Here is a 22,359-nt window from a genome sequence, read left to right on the forward strand (position 1 = left end):
AGAGTAAGCACAAATGATCTCCTTGGAACAATTAAGCAATTTTAATAAGACCATTATGTCCAACAAGTAATGGGTCCAAAGAGACAGAAAGGTCAAAAGTGTGAGTTTCTCTGTACTGACCAGAGATCACATTCATAACCCTCTGGAAGAGAGGATACCTTCATAATCATATTATATAACCCTTACTAGAAAATAACCCTGTTTAGCACACTAAACAAAAATAGAGATCTTTCCTGCAGATGCCAAAGGCAAGAATGCTTTCTCCCATCCGGTTGTCTCAGCATAATTAATAAATAAATAAATAAGGGCAAAAAATGCTTACCTTCTGTATATAACCTGCTGAGAAAATCATTGCCTATATATAAAACAGTGAAGTGCTCACTGAGTTCAGTAAACAGTCTGGCACTTTAAAGAAAAAAATGGGTAAATAATACATATTGTACATTAAATGCTTCAGATCCGTTTTAGCGACCTTGAACTCCAGTAATATAAGCAGGGATATGCAAACCTACTTATTTCTGGACACAGTTCATTCACTATCTCCAGCAAGGAATGAAATTTAACACTGGACCCAGTGTGTCATTAGGATTTGACACATTATCTTTCAGGAAAGCCAATCGAAGCAAACATTATATTTCCATTACTTTAATATCTAAAAAAATGAGATTCTCCCTCTGAAAAGAAATCATTTTCTGAAACAGCAACTAAATGACTTTCCAGGTGTGACATTTAATGTGTACATGAGAGGAGTGTTAGTAAAAATACTGAGCAAAGAGTCTTTCATTTGCCTGCCATATAGTTGTCTGCTGTGTAAATGCTCATACAGGCTCACCTTCTGCACAGTCAAATGCCCTCATAACTCTGAAGTGAAGTTTAGATGTATCCTCTTGACTAGAAACCTTTCAAGCTAATAAAATACTTTTCCAATGACCAAGGAATAATACACAAAAAAAGAGAACAAATTTCAATTCCTATGTTACCTTGCACTCAGAATTATCCCATTTGCTCATTTAAGTACTTTAAAAACACTTTCCTCTTTCCCTTTCATCAAGCTACTCTGATTCATGACCCAGATACTTTAGCAATTAAAAAAAAAACAAAAACATTTAAACATTTTCCTCTTTCCCTTTCATCAAGCTACTCTGATTCATGACCCAGATACTTTAGCAATTAAAAAAAAAACAACCAAACTATATACACATTCAGTAGTTTAGCTGATCATTGCTACTTCATTTGCAAGTAAATTAATAAAACAGGAATGGTTATGTCTACTTCTTTTTTAATTCCTAATATACATTTTCTATCTGTCAACAGGACAACCTTGCCTCTTCAGTTCTCTGTAGGCATGGGCGTCAGACTTTGACAGATATAATGGCTTAGTGCTGAAGGATCAGTGCAGCCATCAGGAAAGAGAAGGCACCAGAACACACTCAGCTCAGAAGGATGAAGAGGCAGGAGACACTAGCACTGTTCTTTACAAGGCTGAGATGGCTTGCAGAAAGAGGGGCCCAACTCCAGGGGCCAGAACAGGCACTCTAGCTCTTTCCTCCAGAACTTACACCACACTGGTGACTTGGAACACACTGGATTATGATGAAGGAAAGGAAAACCTAGAAGAGAAGCCCAGAGATTGCTCGGAGTCTCTGCAAGAGACAGTAAGATTTACTACTGGAAAGGGATCTGGCAATATACTTTTCTTCTCTCTTGTTCCCTGATTTTAAGAGTTACATCTAATACCACCCTATATTTTCTTTCTTTCCTAGATAGTTCAGCCATCAACTCTAGCTCCATCCCTTTTTTCCTCATTTGTTCTGAATCACTGAAGACAGCTGCAAACACAACAGACTTCAATAGGTAAAAGATAGCTCTCCTTTCCAGATCCAAATCTAAATCAGCACTCCAACCTTACCTCTCTAAGTCAAGCTGTGAATCACTAACAAATCTCAGCCAGCTGTTCAGCCAGCCACAAAAGAAGTCACAGCACATCCGCACTTACCCACAGCCTTTCACTCTGCTGCTACCACTTACAGCTGGACCCTGCCTCCTTGTTGTATCCCCACTGCCAAGTGTTACCACACCAGCCTCTACTTGCCAATCCCTACTTTTCAGTCCTTCCTGACAAAATCCAGTACTAGTTAATAAACACGTCCTAAATGGCTGTGCTACCCAGCATGCAGTGAAACATGCACCTGAACAATCCCAATGATAAATCATTTGTCTGGACTTTACATTTCCTCATAAGTAAGACTCTTCTATGAAATACAAAGCAAAATCCTTGAAATGCAATGTGGAAAGTAGAGACTGTACAGTCTATGGGGTTAGAAAATTTGCATCTTCTGTGGGAAAAACAATGTATAAGACACAGCTAATAGATTACAGAACCTCGTATGTAACATTAAGAGTACACACACTGAATACTAAGTACTAGAAACTGGAATGTCTCAACACATGTAATAGCTATGCATTTGAACTCCTATTTCCCTAACAAATAGTTACAATTCTCCTAGATATCGAGGTGGAAGGTGAAGTAGGAGCACAAAGACACCAAAGAAAGATATTAGCTGTTGGACAGCTTCATTATTTCTCTGCCACTATCCAGGAAGAAAAAAGCCCCCAACACTAACATATCTCAAAATACACTATCCTATTACAAAGTAGTAGTATCACAAAGTAACATCTGTGATAACCTTGGTGTGCATAAAACCAGAAAATAATCAAATCACATATTCAAGATAATACAATACCTGCTGAATAAAACAACTCACTTACTTACCTCTATCAGATAAGGGGGGGAAAAGGCAATTTTGCAACATAAGCAGAATTTTTTTGGGTGACACCTACAAGCCCAAAGACTAAACCTACTTTAATAATAAAGAATATTTAAACATAAATGTAAATTTACATACCACTTTGCCAACATCAACAAAAATTAAGGATGTGCTTTACTCTGAAAAATTTACAGTCTAAATTCAGCAACACAAATGCATGAAGGTTAATCCTTCACAAAAGCAAGGAGAAGTGGCTAAGTGACAGGAAACAAGAGCTTGCTTCAAATGGCAAAGCATAAAAAGAGAGGCAAGAAGGGCAGAAGTTGAACATTTTCTGTGGCTAAAAGCCATGTCAATTGGAACAAGGAAATAGAAAAGAGCCTGAAGTTAGTGGAGTGGAATGAGGGACAATGGGGTGGGGGAAGGAGGTCATTTTGTAGGTATTCCACACAGAATGTAAAAAAACCACTTGGGGTCATTTAATTCAGCACCCTAAGCCTGGCAGTGGTAAGAGCCTACTCCTCAGAACAGGTGACAGTGGACACACTCTGCAGTCCCACATTCCCTTTGTACTCCCTCAGAACCCACAGCCACTGGATTAGGGGTGCTAAAGGGTGAATGCCTGACTTTTCTCTTTGTATCTGTTTATGGACCTGTTGCCCATGAATTTGTTCAACCCACCTCTGAACATCCTGATACTATCTGCCTCCACAATCTCCTGCAGAAAAGCTTCCATAACCTACTACCTACGGGGTAGAAGGACTTTAATAGTTCTAAAATGACCTTTTAACAGTTGCAGTGAATATGTGTTTCCAGCATTACGGAATTTACTGAATAACAGCTTTTGCCATACTCCTCTTCCAGTTGCTACAAAAACAAGGTGTAGTCCTTTGGGAGATTTGGATTCACAACAAAATTAATTTACAACTTCCTATCTTTAATACTAGTCTTTTTGATTGGGATTGACTGAGTCATTTGCTTCTCTCTCCATTTTCTGCCCTCTTCCTCCACTTCTCTGCCTGCCTTTCACTCTCTCTGCTTGCTATCACTTTCCCAGTTTCCCCCCCCCCCACTCCTTACACCTCACTAATGTGTTTCTAGGAGGACTCAAATAAAGAGTCACAAGTGACTCAAGCAGCAGTTCAAGGAGGTCTGCAAAGATAGACAGGGGCACCTGCTACATATATTCTTCAATGTATAGTATGTTGTTCCCATATAAGTGCATTCACTTTATTACTAAATTAATATTTTATCTCCCAAGTGGGGGTGCAAAACAATCACCACAGCAAAACTATTGTTGCAATTTGTATGCTTTACTGTTTCAAAAATCTACTCATGCCCAAGAAGAGGGTGGCCCATGGATGGTCCTCCCCATCCATCAAGAGGAAGATCCCGTGTCTTCTGCTCCTTACAGTGCAAGGAGCAGAAAGTGGAGCTAAATTGCTGGATCAGAAAAAGCATCAGTCTTGTCTCTACTTCTGCCTTTGCTGCAACTACTCCAGTAACCAGGGCAAAATCACCTCAGCCACCCTGATGGGCCACCTCTGTCTGCTGTCCCTTATAGTCTCCATTAATGCCTTGTACAATCTTGCTGCCTTTAGTGGTTTTATGTCTTTTTCTGTTCCTCATATGCAACTCATTCATCTCCCAGTCTTACCAATACCTGCAATCTGATTAATCTCACAAGAGGAGTGAGGAGATGGAAAAATTGGAAAGATACTATTCAAAAGAAAACATTAAGATTTCACTAGAGATTTCAACCCTGGGATGCAGCTGAAAGACAAGCAGCAGGGCAGCTGAAGGCCTGGCACTAGTTACATTCAAAACTTAGATCTCCTAGGTCACTCTTGTCACTACGGTACATCTTTCTGCCTGATTTCTTAGGTTACAAGGGCGCTGTTAAAATTCAATTTAAAGTAGGAAGGAAAGCATCACCACAACTTTAATGCAATGGAGAACTCAGTGAGATTCACGATATTTTGAGACTTAACATAGCTATTTAAAGCCTTCAGTCTTTTCTCTCTCCCACAGTCACACAAGTGTAAGGAGACATAAATACTTTTACCAGAACCCAAAGCACTACAAAATACAATGAGAATCTCAAATTAAGAATTACCCCATCAAAAAGAAAGCTGGACAATTCTCATTGATAAATAGCTTATAAGGAAGACAAGGAGGACACTAACTATAAAGGCTTGTATGCATTACCCAATTTACCTCCTTTAAAAAGGTTATTAAGACACATAGAAAACACTGTGCAAATACAGTATTACAACAATCTGATTGATCAGAAACTTCTGATGAAATTACCTTTTGTGGTACACTACAGTATTGATCTAATTACTTTTAAATGGTATTATTACAACTGTGTACATTTTAGCCACCTTTCAAAACCACCTGCAGCAGCTAAACACTGCTTTAATGAACTAGTTTGCACTTTCTCCACCATTTGTAGTCCACTTCTCAGAGTAGCTACGCTTGTTCAGAATATAAAATAACATGCTGAAACTTTCTAGAAGTTGTTCACTTGAGAACTGCAAAAATATGAAACCCATAACAGTCATAACCTAAATTAGCAACTTAAAACATCAGTTAAGATATTCTGCATCTAAAACCTTTGAGACAATTACCCTGACAATTTTCCTTGTAGAACAATCACTGTCTCCAATAAATCTGACAAAGTTCTTAGACCGTATCAGAAGTAGTTTTTTTTTATCAATTCGCCTATTAGGAAAAGACACTTCTGAATTCAGAATTAATTTTAATGTCTGGGAGCCTTTTCACTCCTGTGTGCAACTCCTGTATGGTCCCAGGCATCAAAAGAAAACACAGCAAGCCCCCTCTCCTGATTTCTCCCAGTGAAACACTGGGATTAGCATGCTGACCAAAATATTGCTCAGATACCCACAGCAGAAAAATCATTAAATATTAGCAGTCCACCTGCTCCTGAAAGTTCCTCCCCATTTTGCGTTTACCATTCTCAGTACCAGATCAAAATTCTTTATGTTTCCAGCAAGTCCAGCAGCTCCAGAGGGAGAGATAAGCAATCTTTTTAAACAGTCATTTACACTGATACAAAGTACAAAACACACCTACTAATATGCTTATCTGATTGGGTCCCTTTTGACTCTAAAAGTTGAAGCTCCTGAAGGAATTGAGACCTAAACTCTACCCTGATTCACAGAGACACAGAAGCAAAGAAATCTAACAGGACTCTACATCATTAATCGTACAGCCTCTTTAATCCAATTACTTTGTATTTTCTCTTAAACAAATGAACTGCCAAAACTTGGCCTGGATCCAGTTCTCAAAACAGCTCAATTTCATCTTACCTGATCCATATTTTCAGATGTGAAACTATGGAAGAGACTGGAGGGAGTGAGAAGATTCAAACACCACATCTGCTCTGAGCTACACTCTGCATTGCCCCACTCTCCTTTTCTCCCCCAGCTTCCTTCCCCCAGAGTCCAGGTTAATAAAGAGCACTGCAAATTGTATATTGAAGTTAAGCATGCAGCTCTGCAACATCTCCTTCTAATGTCAATTAGCCCCTTACACACAGAAAATATGTATTAAATGCATGGTTGCAACCATTACACTTTCCCCAAATGCCTTGGAATTTTAATTGCCTGTTGCTGAAATTTGCAAATTGGCAAGAGAAACAAGAAAACCCCTCTGAATTCTTGAGCACACAGTGCTTATTTTGACAGTTGTAGTTTATTTATAGTACTTGACAATACATGTTCTCTCCTCGGTTTTTTAACATAATGAAGTGAGCATTTAGACCTCCACTGTTAAGCCTCAGAGGGAAAAATAAGTATAAATTTATTTCATTCAAATAAATTTACAGATTGGCAAGATTTTACTTATAATGACTAAATTGCATCATTAATTTAACTTAGTTTGAAGCACTTTGTTTTGTGGAGAAAGCATAGCCCTTAACTTTGAGCATGGTGTGTGCCTGCACAGGTGTGCAGTAATCTCTTAACCCATCCACATAAAATGGATACTTTTTTAGTATATTAAATGCTTCTGAAAAGGTGCTGTACGGAAGGCTGGTCTGTCATGTACAATTACAGAAGAGTGCAGGCAGAGGCTGCAGAAGTTTCACTATGCACAAACTCACTGATAACCTCGATCCACCGATGCACTGGTGCAGGTGAACTCCATTTCCATCCCCAACACAATCCCCTCCAAGAGTGGGACCAAAGCAAACATCTGCCAGACACAATGACACCGGCTCTCAAAACCAACCCGTTCTTCAGAAACCACAAGGCTCTGGCAACCTGCTGTTGTTGAAATCTTCAAACACAAACCCATCCTCCTCGATCCCCTAGACAAGTCAGTTATCCATGGGTAATTCTGTTCTTCATATAAAGAGGCAAGATAGATTCAAGCCCTAAAGTATAAACAGCACACATACATTGTTTCCCATTTGCATCTATGAAGTATCATACACACAGTGTATGTTTCTTAAAACAAAACCAGGCATATAAACTGCTGCTATACACATATCAGTGTAAAAATCTAGACAAGCAGCACTGGAATACAACTGAAAAAACTAAACAAGACTGCGTAACCAAGACGAAATATAAGAATTTGTCAGATAAAACATACATGCAGCACCATAAACACAGTTGCACAGTGCCCTCCAAGGGCAGCAAAACTGAAAGTCAAATAATAAAATTAAGTGATATACAAGGGAGGGTACACAGAAGGGATTTCAATCCTCTTTGTTCTTAGCCATGATACAATTTCACAGCCGCTCTCAAGATTCATCGTTTCCATGTTTGGCATGCAAGAGCACAGAACGCAGTTCATTTGGGAATTACCGAGCCAGGACGTGTGAAGCAAAATCTAACACAGCATCAGCCAGCTCCTGCCACAGTGTCCGAACAGCCTGGCCATCAAAACATTTCTGACAGTTAAAATAAAAACAGAAGAGGCTTCAGAAAAGTTAATTCCTGTAATATTAACTAATCGATCCTCGGCAAAGAAACTGCTCCTGTGCAGCCTTTGTCTGAGTACATCAGGCAGAGGACTTTGCCTGCAGGAGCTGCCACCTCCACATACTTAAATTCAGCCACTGTAGAAATGTATTATTTTTATGGTTTGCAAGCTAGACCATACACAGCTGCAGAGGATCTCTAAATTAGTTAATACACCATTTCAAAAGGAAGAGTTATTTCTCCAGGGATCACGTGCCAAACAAAGCAAGGCGGGAATGCTGAACCACTGGTAGTTTATATGACAAAAGATATTTTTCAACTACACACAGCACTAATTATGTAGGTCCTTCCTATCCTACACCTGGAAACTTCTCACAGAAAACAGTCACATTTTCAACAAAATACGAGATGAAAAAAGTAAAAAAGACTTCTAAAACCACTTTTGTAAGATGATAATTTCACTTCCCTTAAACGTGATAATATTTTTTTATTTCTACAAGGAAGCAAAAGCTGGCATTTGTGTCATTCCTGACCTAATAATTTGACTGTGTATACTAAGGAAAAAAGTCATAATGAAATTAAGCTTGTTACTTAGAAAATGTAAACCCAGAAAGTTTATGCTATAGAATACAATTGTGCTGAGGAAGGGCTATTTCGCACATGAAAATAACAAAAAACAACACTGATATTGGAGTTTAACAGTGACAATCCATCCTTAAATAATATGCTAGATTTAAAAGCAAAAGCACTTCAAGCATTATTGGAGTTGAAAGTATTGAAAAAATACATTTGCAAAAAATTACAAGCACCATAAAAAACAAATGTAAGCAAGACAAATGCCAGACCTGCATGGTATGTAGATGAAATATATTAATTATAATATGAAGCTGTTGAGTTCAAAACTGCCTTTGAGCCACACATTTTATGCAGACTTCTCTCAAGCCAAGAAATCTTAATTCCACACTCCAAAGTTTTGAAAACTATTAATATTCCATACATTGTAATGGAGAGCACTTCTCCCCACCATCTTTACTGAGACACATATTTATTAAGTGCTGACAGCTAACTTTCATGAGACTCTCAAGGAGATCTGGTCCTTATTCTGCAAATTTACAAAAACTGGGCTGAAGGTGCCAAAAAACACAACTGTATTTTATTATTATTTAAATAATGAATTTGTGATAGCATTTTCCTCTGAAGCAATGGAAAGCCCTGCAGGCAAATGCCTCTTTCAACAAAGGTTTGAAAATTATTTTTGTTTAAATAACAGCTGGTCTCGCCTATATGGACTTAAATGAGCCATGTGGAGACAAACTTGTTTCACTTCGGCTAAGATAGATTAAAAAACATTAATTCTAGTTAATATCCATTTTGGTCCCTCTACACAGATGGGAAAAATAACATTAAATTACCATGCTTACATACAGTCAATACAAGACACCCAATAAAGCACAAACGCAAAGCCCTGCTCATAATGCAACTGAGCACATAGTTCCAGCCAAACAGCTCAGCTGCAAGTTAGCTTGAAACAAAAGAGATTTACATTCATTTCTCCACTCTGCCATAACCTTCCTGCACAACCTGAGACAAGTCACTTGTTTTTTGTGTGCTGTAACTTCCCACCCCTAAAAATAGGGAAAACCACTTGCTCCATAACCTCACATCAATAAGCAGATCTACCATCGGGAGATGCTTAGATACAGAGGTTGAATAAATTCCACAAAGTGAATAAAGAGTACTTAAAGCGCAAATTAACTTCTCTTAAAGCTTTGGACACTTCATCACTGAGACAGAAGGAAAGCTTTTGCACAACACTCCTAAGTGTTACCAGCAAACAAAAATCAGGACTGCCTACATAACAAGATAGAAATGTATTTTGACATGTGCAGACCCAAAGCAAAGGCATGACACCTCCTCTGTCACCAACATATACAAAAGACAAAAAGTAAGAAATTTCTAGGTACAAAAGACAAAAAGTAAGAAGTTTCTAGTTACCTTCCTTGAGCTCCAAAACAGGAGTTAAACTCTCTGATATAAAACAAAGTAGGAGAAGAGTTCACCAGATACTCTCTCAAAAGATGTTAAACATTTTAGGTCCAAACAGTCATTCTCCAATTCATATTAACCACTAAACACCTTCTGAACTTGAAAGTAATATTTAACTTTCATAACTCAGTATTAATATCGGGAGTCAAATCATCTTGCAGAAATTAAAGACCTCCAGAGCACTGGCCTACTGAAAATAATGAAGAGGACTAAAATCCATTCAGAAGTAGCTGCCACATTACACCAGGACACTTACACTTATGAGGACAAAGCACTGCTCCCAGCAGGAACCCACGAATTTGCAACATGTATTAAATATACCTTTTTAGAAAATGTTTTCAAGTCCAAAAATCTATGTTTTGAATGCAGGCCATACAGAGACTGCTTCCATGCACATATTCTGCACCTCTGCACAACTAACTGCACTAGCCTGTGAAAATCAAAATCACAGCCTGAGGAAGGAGACAAGCGCACGGGGAGTAGGAGAAATGAACCAGCCAATGACACACAAGCCCAGGTAAACTTCTGGGGGACACAGGCAAGCTATGGAAGAAGCAAGGAAAGTGCTGAGAAGAGAGGAAGTTCTGGAATAAGCTTCCCCTCATATTACCCACATATGTGCAAAAACCACACAGCTGCTCAATCACAGGGTGTTGAGTGTGCTTGGGGTTTGGGTTTTTGGTTTTTGTTTTTTAAACAGATGATCTGTGGGTTCCATACATGAAAACACAGACATTGAAAGCTGCAAAAATAAAAATGAAATGTTTATTTTTAAGCTATTTTGTTTGAAATGTCAAATGGTTTGTCATTATTTGTAATTGCATCTTGTATGTCATATTTTATAAGAAGAAAAATACCTCACGTAAGTTATGGTAAAACAATTCTTACTAAAAATCATTCACAACCTGAACCTTTATCTTTCAATATGCAGAACTGCTCTGGGATGCGTTTAATATCCTGAACTCCCATTACTGCAATAAGACTGAAAGAAGAACATCATCTTTCCTCTTTCTCCTCTGCAAAAGAGTATTTTGCAGTGAGGCCAAAAATTAAAGCACAGCCAACCATGAACTTATATCAAACACCAGACACAGAACAGGGGAAAATACAAACATGGTGGTGGGGGGTGTAAGAACAGATGTCCAGAAAAAGAAAAAAAGATTAAGATGTTTCCAACATGACACAGGATACAGTTTCAGACAAACATTTTCGAGTGTGACATGAGGCTTTGGCAACCCCTAAAACTGACAGTACAACAGGTAGTACATGGCATCATACATAATGCTTTTAATATGTAAGTTCTAAGACTAAATTTGCAGGAAATAGCGAGATGCCTAAAAGGAGAGGACTGGCTTCTCCTCTAGTGACACCTGAAAAAAGTCTGTAGAGGAACAAAGGCAGCAAGAGATATGAGGGGCAGGAGGTCAGAGAAAAGGTTAGAATAAGCAAAGTCATAAAGGCAGGAAACTGAAACTAAATTCTCGATCTATGTATTTAATACCTCCTTCACAGCATGCCAGTAATGTTCATATGAAAGGGAAAAAAATATAAAGAAAAGCCGTGACACTGTTAGCAGGCTTCCCAAGAACAAATTCTGGCAACCTTAAACATCATGCAGCAGCCAGAGTACCTAATTTGCTTAATCTCCTCACAGTCACAAATTGACTATTTCTTTTTTTTTCTTTTCTTTTCACAAGAGGTGAACTTTCCCCACAACTGCAATAGCTGAAACTCATCTCACTGTTGTGGCAATCGGCACCTGCCTGCCTTTTTACAAACCAGCCACTACAGGGGCAAACTCCCAGTGCTTGACTGCACAACTGGAACCTTGTTAGCCATAAGCAGAGCTGCTCTTCTTGGCTCTCAGCACTGTGTTTACAGAAGTAGGATGACTTCACCCCAAGATGAGCAATACCAAAACTCCTTTGGTCACACATACACGCACAACAAACCCCTTCACTCACGTTTTCCTACCTATCAACATATTAAAAGGCAGTAACAACTACACCAGTTTCATGCATTACTTGCAGGAGCTGGCAACCTTCACTGTCACTCATCTGAAAGTCAAAAGGAATGCAGAATACTTTTAACTCCACTATGGATGAAGATTAATCATCACTATTTGTACTACAAACTAATTTTTACCATTAGAAATATTTGTAAGGGGTGAAATAACACAAACTTACTATGTGGGCCTTGAAGCACATTATCTTCAATTGTTTTTGTAATTTAAAAAGAAAACCCAAAACTATACTGCATTTTGACAAGTAGTTTGCCAGTTCATCTTTACCTGTGAATGAATCCAATTGAAACAAGGACAAATTAGGGCTCTAATATCATTTACACAAACCTTCAGAAGAAACATGTAATCTAACGTACTCATATACAATCACAGCTTTTGGATAGACTTGCAAAGCTCAGTCTGAAGTCTCAGCACCTTGACCATCCAAAAAATTAGTGTTTCTGCCTAGTTTCAAACTAAAACCACCACACTGAATTTTCTAGAGAGCAAGCAACAGTGCCTGAGATGTGCTTCTGTGTTTCTTTCCCATGAAAATCAGTTTAAAGTGGGAGGAGGAGGGAAAAAACCATGCAGACTTCGTCCTGACACAGAGCTGGGATGCACACAGGACATATCTCCAGCCCAAGAACTGGAAATTTTGTAATATTCAGGTAAGCCATTACTGTCCCTAAAACAATATCGTCACAACTAACAATTTCAAAACTTATCGGTTATCATCCCAACAGCACAAAAATCTTCTTAGTATCAAATTAGATGTCACACATCACATTCAATCTCTCCTTCAATTAATTATGATTCTAGGGACTGGTACTGAAAAGGTGGCTCTGGACCTGTCAGGCTAACTCTTGTGCTAATGCCTCCCCACAGACTAACAGTGGCAAAAAGCTTCAATAAAAAGGTTCACGTACATTTGTGGGTGGAAACTCAATACAAAAAAGACCAATTTAAACAGTTATTTATAAACATAATTTTCTCTGATTTCTGTCATTACCAACATCAAAAGACATCAAACCTCAGCTACAGCAAGAAGATGGGAACAGAGTTATGTTGCTAGAGCAAACACAGACCAGACCAAAAGCCTCTTTCCTCTTGGATGAGCAAGTATAACCAAATATGTTACACTACTACTGCCTCTTCCCCAAATGCAAAGAGGTTCAGTGACACCATGCAATGAAACAAATCAACCTGCCAGAGGTTTTAAAAAAACAATGCAAGTTTCTAAAACATAATTAAAAATAAGCTGCTTTATAAAAGACAACAGAGTATCCCTGCTTTCTGTTTCATCAGCTAAGATGCATGCTCCAGTGGGGCATCCACTGAGTGACGAATTCGCACTTCACTTCCACTGTCAGCTGCTGTTCACAACAGAACGCTTAGCTAAAAACCTCAGAGCATTCTCTGCTTCCTTGGCAGGACTCTTATTTATATAAGATTAGCGCAGTCAGGCATTAGATTTATAAACCAAAACCAAAAACAAACAAGAAGAAAGTTTTCACACTCTTCTTTATATATTCAGTTTCTGAAACGTACACACACAAAACAATATAACATATTGACATGCAATTGTTAAAAAAACAAAACAACCCCCAAAACAAACAGAAAACTGGTCAAAACACATACAATCTCTGGAGGTATCCCCATCTGGAAACTATTTAAAGCGTTCACAAAAGTACTGCTGGCCACCTAAACAGCCGTTCCTCTGCTCCATCTGGAGCCTCTGAGGGCAGTTACAACACACGGGCACACTTCAGCCCATCACCTTCCCCCACCCTCCTCAGGTAAGGAACCGACACCAACCTGCAGTTGGGAGGTGGATCTAAGGTGATGTCAGCCAATTCCTTCTGAATCCTGTGGCAATAAAGCAAGAAGGAACAAAGGTAAGTCACTGAGTGGGACAGCAGTTAACACATTCTCCTTGCAGACACACTGTCACTGTGAGCTTGCACAGTGCATAAGAGAGGCACTCTCAGCTCTGGCCTCCCACCAGCCCAAACCCCTCAGCAGGACAGGCGCCCTGCCCTGTTAAAGAACAGGCTGAAAAGCACACAGGCATCGTGCACTGAACCCAGACAGGTGCACTGCTCCGTGCTCCCACAAAGATGCCAATGGCACAGTGGAAAAGACTGTCCTTTTTGCTCTGCCAACCAGCCTGTAAATGAGGGGAAACCTCTGCAAATGTGATGCACCAAGAGGAAACTGCAGTCTGAAAAGGAATTTTGTCTTACGGGATTGAGAGAAACAGTCGTTGCCAAATTGGCTCCCTCCTCTCTCCCCCAGCTTCTCATCACCATCCTGAGAAAAAAAATCCACAGCCCTGAGGGAGTCAATAACTGCGCCATTCTCAAGGACACTTTAAGGAAGGTGAATATCTATTTCCGACGCTCCTGCACTTCCTACCACCTTCAATTCTCCCTTCTCTTCACCCTCAAGAGCCACACAACACCCCCATGTCCCCTCCCTAGGGCTCCAGACGCTCCCTCTCTCCACTGTGCTCAGCCAACACCCTGTCCTCCCAGCCCAGACTATTCTGGGCTTACGCTGCTTTTGCCACAAAACGCCCAACCAGCTATCATCCTCTTCCCTGGAGTCCCATTACTGTCACTCAGGCTTCCCTTCCAGATTTCCCCACCCAGCACTCAGCCTGCCTCCCTTCTCCTTTAAACTCAGCCAGCACCTCCTGCCACTTGTCACACACAAGAACCACAGCCTTTCCACAGGAGGCAGTTTAAAATCTTCTCCTTTAGAACAGTGAAGGGCACAACACGTAAACACTGCTTGCCACTATCTCTGTCAGTTTGCCATGGAAACCTGCGGAGTGGAGATCTGGAATAACCAAACCGCCTAAATTCTACAAAGCCACGGAGAACTCAGTTGCTACGACAGGGCATTTGCATAAAACCCCAGTCACTTTAGACACCTACTGATACAACCTCTCTGCTGCTTGGCAAAGCTGTTCAGTGAGATGGTTCATTATTCTTACTGAAGTACTGCAAGTTTGCTTGAAAACCTCCATTTGTCAGCTTAGCTCCCTGGAGCAGGATGGTGCTGAATTCAGGTGACACACAGAATAAATAAGAAAGGGTAACTTTAAAAAAAAAAAAAATAGTAGCTCCAAGAGTCTGTCCAGGTGAAGAAAACTGACTGACATAGCTGTTCTGGAATTTCTATTCCATGCAGGTGTCTCTCCCTACACATTATTCTGGAATAAAAATTACTTTATTCTCAAAAAAAGCCCAAACCCACTCTGTGCTGTGAGCAAAGACTATTTCAGAGCAGAATGTCCAAAAGTGGGCCTGCTGTGGATTATTTATTTCAGTTAGCATCCAACCATACACAGAAAATTCACTCTAAGTGATGAGCAGACAAAAATAACAGTCATGTATTTGTTGGTAAAGATCTGGGGCTGTATTACACCCCTCGCACTGCAGTGCACTCCTCCAAAGCAAGCAAACTCAAAACTTCACAAACATTAATTAATCTCCAAATCAGTTCTGGAAAGACAAAAAGACACTCTGGACTCCAACCCACAAGAGAGCGAAACAGATGTTGAAATGCAATGCCTTACTTGGGACCATACAGCTTCCAGTGGCAGAGAAAAATATAAGGTCTAAATGTCAATTCTACACCATTCCCATAACAAACACTAGTAAGGAAAAAGGAGAAGACAGCAGAAATAAATGAGGGTCAGAATAACAGCCCAGAAGAAGAAAAGCCAGGAAAATATTTGGAATAAGCAGGAAGAGAGACCAGAAAGCAGTGAAGTTGGGCAGAGACTCACTGCAGCGAGACACTGAAAAAAAGTGAGACAATAGCAGCTTCACGTAGAAAGGTTGAGCATAAGAGCTAGAGATGAGGAATGGGAGCAGCAGGGGAACAGCACAAAATAAAATGAGGAAGAAGGGAAGATGCAACAAATCAGTGAGAAAACTGACTGCAGACTCACCTTTTGGCACTGGTAGATAGCAGTTTAGAGTTTTTACTCATGCTGACTTTGCTTTCCTTCTTCTTAGGCGTGCTTGTCTCTTTCTCAGTCTGTTGGTTGGAGGATGAAGATGAGGAGGAGCTGGTGCTGGCCCTCGAATCGTCATCCGACATAGCGACCCCCCCACCACACACCCCAACCTGGAGAGGAGACACCATGGGGCGTGGGGAACAAACAGTGAACACAAACACACACAGAGAAAGGCTGCTGACAATCTCGATCTGTGTTTGGGTCATGCTCCTTTTAAAGGATCCTCGTGTCTCCCTCTCCTCTCTAGGCCCTACAGCCATAGCAGGAGGAGCAATAGCTTCGCCTGCACTAGTAACACCGAGGAGCAGGGGGAAAGGGACTTTAAAAGCTTCCTCTCAGACAGCAAGTGCGGAATGAGAGGAGACTGGAACGAGGACAACTGCGAGGATCAGGGAAGCTCAAAGCAATTCTTTCTAATCTCCCCCAAACTGCACACACAAGAGGAGCCATCACCACCCACCACTATCGAGCCTAGGGGTGTAGGAGATAAAAATGGAACAGCTCCGGTCCCTTGGGTTCCCGGGAGGCACGTGGGGGAGGCAGGAAGGGATGGGGCATGGGGGGTGCCCGTCGCCACTTCTAAAATGGAAGTGGGGCATCACTGGCAACACAGGGAAGACCCTGGCAGATTTGTGACCTGTGGTGGGGAAAGCCCTGCCTGCTGGATAACCCCCGTCTGTGGGATCGGGCGCTGGAAGCCGTGAGGGGAGGCAGGCAGGAGGGGAAGGGCTAAGCAGGGAGTGGGGGGCACTGGTGGCACCCACCGAGGCCCACCGCACCGAGGGGCATATGCCAGCGGAGGGGAAGGGAGCAGAGGGTCTGTGCCGGGGGGGACGCGGGGGGAAGCAGGGCCAGGGCCTACGAGGGGCGGGAGTGGAGGGCCCGGCGAGGCCGGTGTCAGGGAGGGGGGCAGCGGGGGCCAGCGGGAGGCAGCCCGGCTCCATGCGGGCACCCCGGGGGCACGGGGCAGGAGGGCGAGCACGGCGGGCTACCGAGGGCAGGTCCGCACTCGAGAGGGGCGAGAAGCCGTCGGGAGGGATGGGGGGGGGCTGGCAGGGCACCCCGGGAGAGTTCGGGGGAAGGGCTCGGGGTGCAGCCGCGGGCCCGGGGTGGGGGGGGAAGGCGACACACGGCCGCCTCCCTCCCAGGGCCACGGGCCCCCGGGGAGCTCCCCTGCCCCGCCGGCCGAGAGCCGGAGGGGGCCCGGCCGAGCTGCCCCGGCCGCGGGCCCGCAGGGCCGGGGGACAGCGGTACCTGACAGCCCCGGGCGCGACCCCCCTGCCCCGCCGGCTGCCGCCCCATCGCCGGGCCGCGGCCGGCCCTGCCCCTCGCCCCTGCCCCCGGGGAGGGCGGCGGGGGGTGCCCCGTCCCCCTACCTCTCCCTTTGTGTCTGGCTGCTCCTCCTCGGTGCGGCTGGGCCTGGCCACTCGTGTCTCTCTCGCTGGGAGAGAAGCGGAAGTGCTGCAACAGCAACTATTAAACAGGCAATGGCTTCCCTGGCTGCCTCCCCCACCGCCGAGCGGGGCTGGGGGGCGGCGGGGCCGGGGCGCCACCCGGTGCGGAGCGGGGGGCGGCGGGGGCGGGCGGCGGAGCCCCAGCTCCGGGGATGGAGGGGGATCCCCGCCGTCACGGCCCCCTCTCTTTCCCTTCCCCCCGGGGAGGGAAGAAAGGGGCACACGGAGGGGGACGTGAGTTTTTAATGGAGACCCTCTGAAAAGTAACCTGCAGGGGTGTCGGGGGGCAGAGGGACAGGCGCCCTCCCCGGCTCCGCTGCTGCTTCCGTGCGAGAGCCCCGCAGGGACGCGGTGGAAGCAGGTGGCTGGGAGAGGGGCAGCTCCCGGGGCTGCTTTTTTTAAGGCTCGGAGGGGGTATCAGGCTCGGCGCGGGGGCTGCTTGCTGTCCTCCTATTCTCAGAACTGTTTCAACCCCAAAGCTTCTCCCCTGCCTCACCTGCTTTGTCCCTCCGGCGGCAGCAGCAACTTCTCACCTGTCTCAGTTTGAAAGCAATAAGGGGAAAAAAGAAAGGGAAAAAAAAAAAGAAAAAAAGGAGCCTAGCCCAAAGCCCACTCGCCCCCACCAATCCAGGCAAAAGGAATCCCCGTCAGCTTTCCCGTCTCTCACCTGTTTCAGCCCTAAAGCAGCAGCTGTGTCCTCCCTTCCCTCCCCCGGCTCAGCCCTGAACCAGCAGCAGGAGCAGCCGCTTCCCACTCGCCCTCGCCCGGAGTTCAGGATTCCATTGTCCCCCACACTGCATTTGGTGACATCACTGACACACAAAGAAGGGGCACTTCGTGATGTCATCAACGCATGCTGGGAGAGAAAACAAAATTCTGGGCTTGGCAGCGACAGCGCTAACACACAGACGCACACAGATACACACACAGACCTTTCAATTTCCCAAAGGTAAAAGTGTTAGGGATATTTTTTTCCCCCCAGTCCCCTGATGGGGAGCCCGTCTGCGGAAAAAGGCGTGTTGTATTCGCTAGCGTGTTGTAATCGCGAGGCGATTTACTCATTTCTCCGAAACCTCTGCTGTCCATCTCTCGCTCCCTGTCCACCCAACGGAGGAAAGTGATTTGGCCGGAGCGACCCACCGCCCCCGGCCCAGGCGGGCAGCCCCGGCTCTTCCTGGAGGTGCCGGACCCACTCGTGAAGGGACAATGGGGACCAGCATTCCCACCGACCCGGGGCACATTTGGCTCGCTGCCGCCAGTTTCCACAGCCTATCGAGGGATCACCTATCGAGTTACTTGGTGTCTTCGGTGGCCGAAAATACACTGGACTGTCACCACCACGGTAATGGATCGGAGTTTGTATGTCACCCTTTCTCCCACGGGAGGACCTCGAGGTGATCCGCAGGCACACAGGACTGCTGGCTCCACAGGGCGCTGTTACGACACGACACCTGGGGAGTCCCGAGGGGTCAATTACGGAACCGAAGCCGCAGGAGCGGCGGGGGCCGGGGGGACATCCCCGGGCTGGGCATCTCCGCTTGGCAGCGGCCGCGGGGGGAGCGGGGGCAGCCGAGGCTGGCTCCTCCTGAGCCCGGGCTTCCCGTCTGCCGCTGCCCGCTCCCGGGCTGCCAACATGGCCCCGGCGAAGGGCGCGGGTCCGGCGGGGAAGCCCTCCCCGTTCCCCGCGGCCGTGCCCAGGCGCTGCCTTCGGGCTCCCCTGGGACACCAGCGGTCACACCCGCCCGTGGGACCCTGGGGTGAAGCTGCCCCCCGGGAAGAGCCCGCCCCTTAGCTAGGGAGGATGCTTGAGTGGGGATGAAGCCCTTCAGGCTGGGGTCGGGTAGTGGGTGCCTGTGGCTTTTTTTGGGGTCAGCTATCAGCCAGGCTGCCTGGGGGTGCTGAGCCCTTCCTCCATGGGACAGCAGCTTCACACTTTGTGACTCAACACAAGGGTCTGCTCATGGCACTGACCTTTCACCATTTATATCGTGTAATCTTTGAGCCAGAGGTACCTCTGGAGTGGGCATCCTTGCAGGGACAGTCGTTTCCTCTGTCACCCTCTCCTCTGTTTCTTTAGACTTCTGCATCTGCTTCTCTCTCCTTACCCTCTCTCTTTCTCTTCCTCACCCATTTTCTGCACACATCTCAGCAGCACCTCATTTCCCCTGGTGCCAGTCCCTAATCTACCTACACTCCCCAAACTTGCTGCCTAGTCTCCTGTTTGAGACGTGGAGTGTGCTAGATATGTACACCCCAGTGACACTGTGCGTGTCACCCTGACAACAGAAGGAATTCCACTGCAGTCTCACGCTTAAATGGTCTTTGTGTGTGGGTTTTGATTTGGGGGCTTTTTTCCCTGCTAACCATGCTCTTCAGTCTTTATTACCTGTCGTACCATGTACTAGGCTTCAGTGAACTCTCTTCCAAAAACAGTTTGCTAGCAGAGACAATCTGTCCAGTTTGACCTATGGAAATGACACTTGGGAAGCTGTGGTCATCCTACCTACTAGGAGCTGTAGAGCTGTGGCATCTCCACATGGCCCTGAAACATAATAAATGTAATGAAAACTGGCATTTAGATAAAGGTGGGTGATCTTCATGCCCCTCGTTGACCAAACAGGGTCAGAATTCAGCTCCTGAAAACTGTGATGAGCCCCTCTGCCATCATTTTCCTAATTGACCCAGGGGCTGTGGAGGATGGGGCTGGCAGTATGGTGCTATGTGTCAGATGACCAATGCAAAAGATGTGAGGACACAGAGCAAAGTGACTAGGCTTAACAAATTTCACTGCTTATATGGAATAGCTCTTTAAAAACAGAATATCTTAATTTTCACCACAAGAAAAACCCCAAAACAACCAACCAAACAAAAAACCAAACTAAACAACAACAACAAAACAACCACCAAACAAAAAACCCCAAAAAAGCCCCAAAAAACCAAACAAAACCTCCCAAAAACTCCAACCTTTTTCTGTTTATGACTCTGCCTTTGATTTTACCACTTTGATAAATTTTTCATTTTTTAAAATATATTTTTCATTTTTTCATCTTATCAGTTTGATAAAATCAGATGAAAAAGGTTAGTTGTCACAGGAAACCTTCAGCGAAGTCAAGTGAGAAAACTGATATTATTGATGAAAGCCCTGCAGTTCTGTAATAGGGGACAAGGAAAATGTAAATATTGCTACAAAATCACACAGGCATTTGCTGTTATATGTTAATAATCTTGGTGGGGGGTTATCTGTAGATTAACCTTTTCTGTAGCACACAATCCTTGGTAACCCTGTTCAAAGCAATAATATGATAACCAGCAGCAGCGGTTATTTACTTTGAAGCCTACCCAAAAAATGCTTTTGCTGAAAGCACCTACTAATGTCAGCGCTTGAGCAGCTGTTACAGTGGCAACTCCCATTTTATGACTCACCTCCTGGGTCAGGCTAGGATCAGCAATGGGCTGTTCTCCTGTGTTAGCCATGCCATACCCAGAGCACTGGACAGAGAGGGAGCCAAGAAGACAACTTCTGTGCCCAGAAATGTTTTTGCAGCTTGCCCTTCTTCCATGTTTGGCATCTCAGCTCTGCACAGACATGGGAAAAAGGGAAGAGAGTGTAAGACATGATTCTTTTTCCACCAAATGGAAGAACTACCTCCCCTAATCAATCTCATCCCACCTTGGGAATTTTAACAAAATGCCACTGATCTGCTTCTATTTCTTTCCTGTAAAGTGTGTGCACTTTATTGGGTGAGCTTTCCTTCTTATCAGCGCTTCCTCTTCCTGTTTCCTTAGTTTTGTTTTTGTTTTATTTTCTTGGCTAAGTTGTGCAAAGGACTTGCAGAGGAAAACTGATCCAGATTATTAATTTTCCCTGTGCCCCAAGCTTTTTTAATCGATGGCACTAGTTCAGTGCAGCAACTGAATAGGATTAGTCACTTTTCCCTCTGGATTGAGTTTGGAGGAGGCTGAAAAGATAGATTGAGTTGCCTTTGGGGCTTTGAGCTTAATTCACAACAGAAAGTAGCCAGTTCAAATTGCTCTGAGTCTTCTGCTAGGGGAAGGTGACTCAGATTAGTCCTTTTGTACCATCTCAGTTCCAAATACCATTTCAGCATTATTTCTATCTGGTCTGTTTGGGTCTGAGCCAAAGCACCTTATATTTCCAGCAATTCCAGTGAGTTCTGCATCAGACCTTTTGTGGGGAACAGAAAGAAATTATCATTTTTTTGGCTCTCCTAATGTCAGCTTGCTGGTAATGTCATGCTTGCAAGTGACAGTGGCAAAGTGAGAAACATGCTGATACCTCACACAGTCCTGTGATGACACACTTTGTCCTTTCTGTGTGACCCTGTGATACAAAGTGAAATGGCAAGGAGAAGTTACAATAAGCTCAGGGCTTACGATACAACTATTTGAATAAAGCTAGACAGAAACTCTTCCAAAAGAGGAAGGAACTTCATTGAAATGAGACAAAACATAACAGAAAACACAAGTGGCTTATGTATGTGACATAAGATAGTGAATTTACCCATTGGTTTCCTGTTCACAACTATCTTGCCATAACTTAATAACGCTGTCCAACTTCCCTTGCTGTAATTTTCTCACACAATACAGCTCTTAGCCCTTAGAATTATATCTTTTCCAGTTCCTTAGTGAAGAATGAAAGGGTCCACAAGCAGAAAAAGACTTGTTTCCTCTCCTTTTATTCCAGTACAAAAGAGGACTTAGTTGTGAAGGAAAAGTTTAGGTCTCATTGTCAGACTCTTACTATTTACTATTTGGTTTTGGTTCTGTTTGAGGTTAGTCCTGGGACCTGAAGGCCTGTCTGGGAGACTCTCAGTGTGGACAGAAATACCTGAGATCTGTTACATGTTTTTGCCATGTTGAAGTCCTGGCTGAACCCCTGTAGATGTAGAAACCAGCCAGCAATTAATTCCAAAAGCTGAAGCAGAGAAGTATAGCTGCCTATAACTATACATATCTTCTGCCTCTACTGTGCTCCTTTTGTGCATTTCCTGGTACACGGTCTGGTTCGTTTTGGTAATTGAAAAACTGGAGATGCTTAGATCAATTCAATTTCACAGCCTCATAAGAAGTTTCACAAGATATATTT

General features: G+C 43.8%; 1 protein-coding gene across 4 annotated transcripts in view; it reads right to left on the bottom strand.

Moving 5' to 3' along the window:
* LOC120501019 (ubiquitin-conjugating enzyme E2 E1) overlaps positions 1 to 18,703 on the bottom strand; it is a 45,658-nt gene extending 26,955 nt beyond the window's left edge. Inside the window, exons 1-5 of one of the 4 annotated variants that reach the window (XM_039706651.1) lie at positions 17,920 to 18,703; positions 17,749 to 17,785; positions 17,175 to 17,239; positions 15,730 to 15,908; positions 13,584 to 13,634 (exon numbers count right to left, since the gene is read on the bottom strand). In XM_039706651.1, coding sequence (XP_039562585.1) covers positions 13,584 to 13,634; positions 15,730 to 15,908; positions 17,175 to 17,239; positions 17,749 to 17,785; positions 17,920 to 18,099 — 512 coding nt within the window. In that variant the 5' untranslated portion in view covers positions 18,100 to 18,703. Of the gene's footprint in view, positions 1 to 13,583; positions 13,635 to 15,729; positions 15,909 to 17,174; positions 17,240 to 17,748; positions 17,786 to 17,919 lie in introns of those variants that run through there. The other 3 variants (XM_039706668.1, XM_039706660.1, XM_039706675.1) reach the window with 3 other exon arrangements.
* Positions 18,704 to 22,359: the final 3,656 nt, after the last annotated feature.

The sequence above is a fragment of the Passer montanus genome, unplaced genomic scaffold (genome assembly GCF_014805655.1).
Source record: "Passer montanus isolate IOZ18808 unplaced genomic scaffold, ASM1480565v1 scaffold10, whole genome shotgun sequence".
Lineage (NCBI taxonomy): Eukaryota > Metazoa > Chordata > Aves > Passeriformes > Passeridae > Passer > Passer montanus.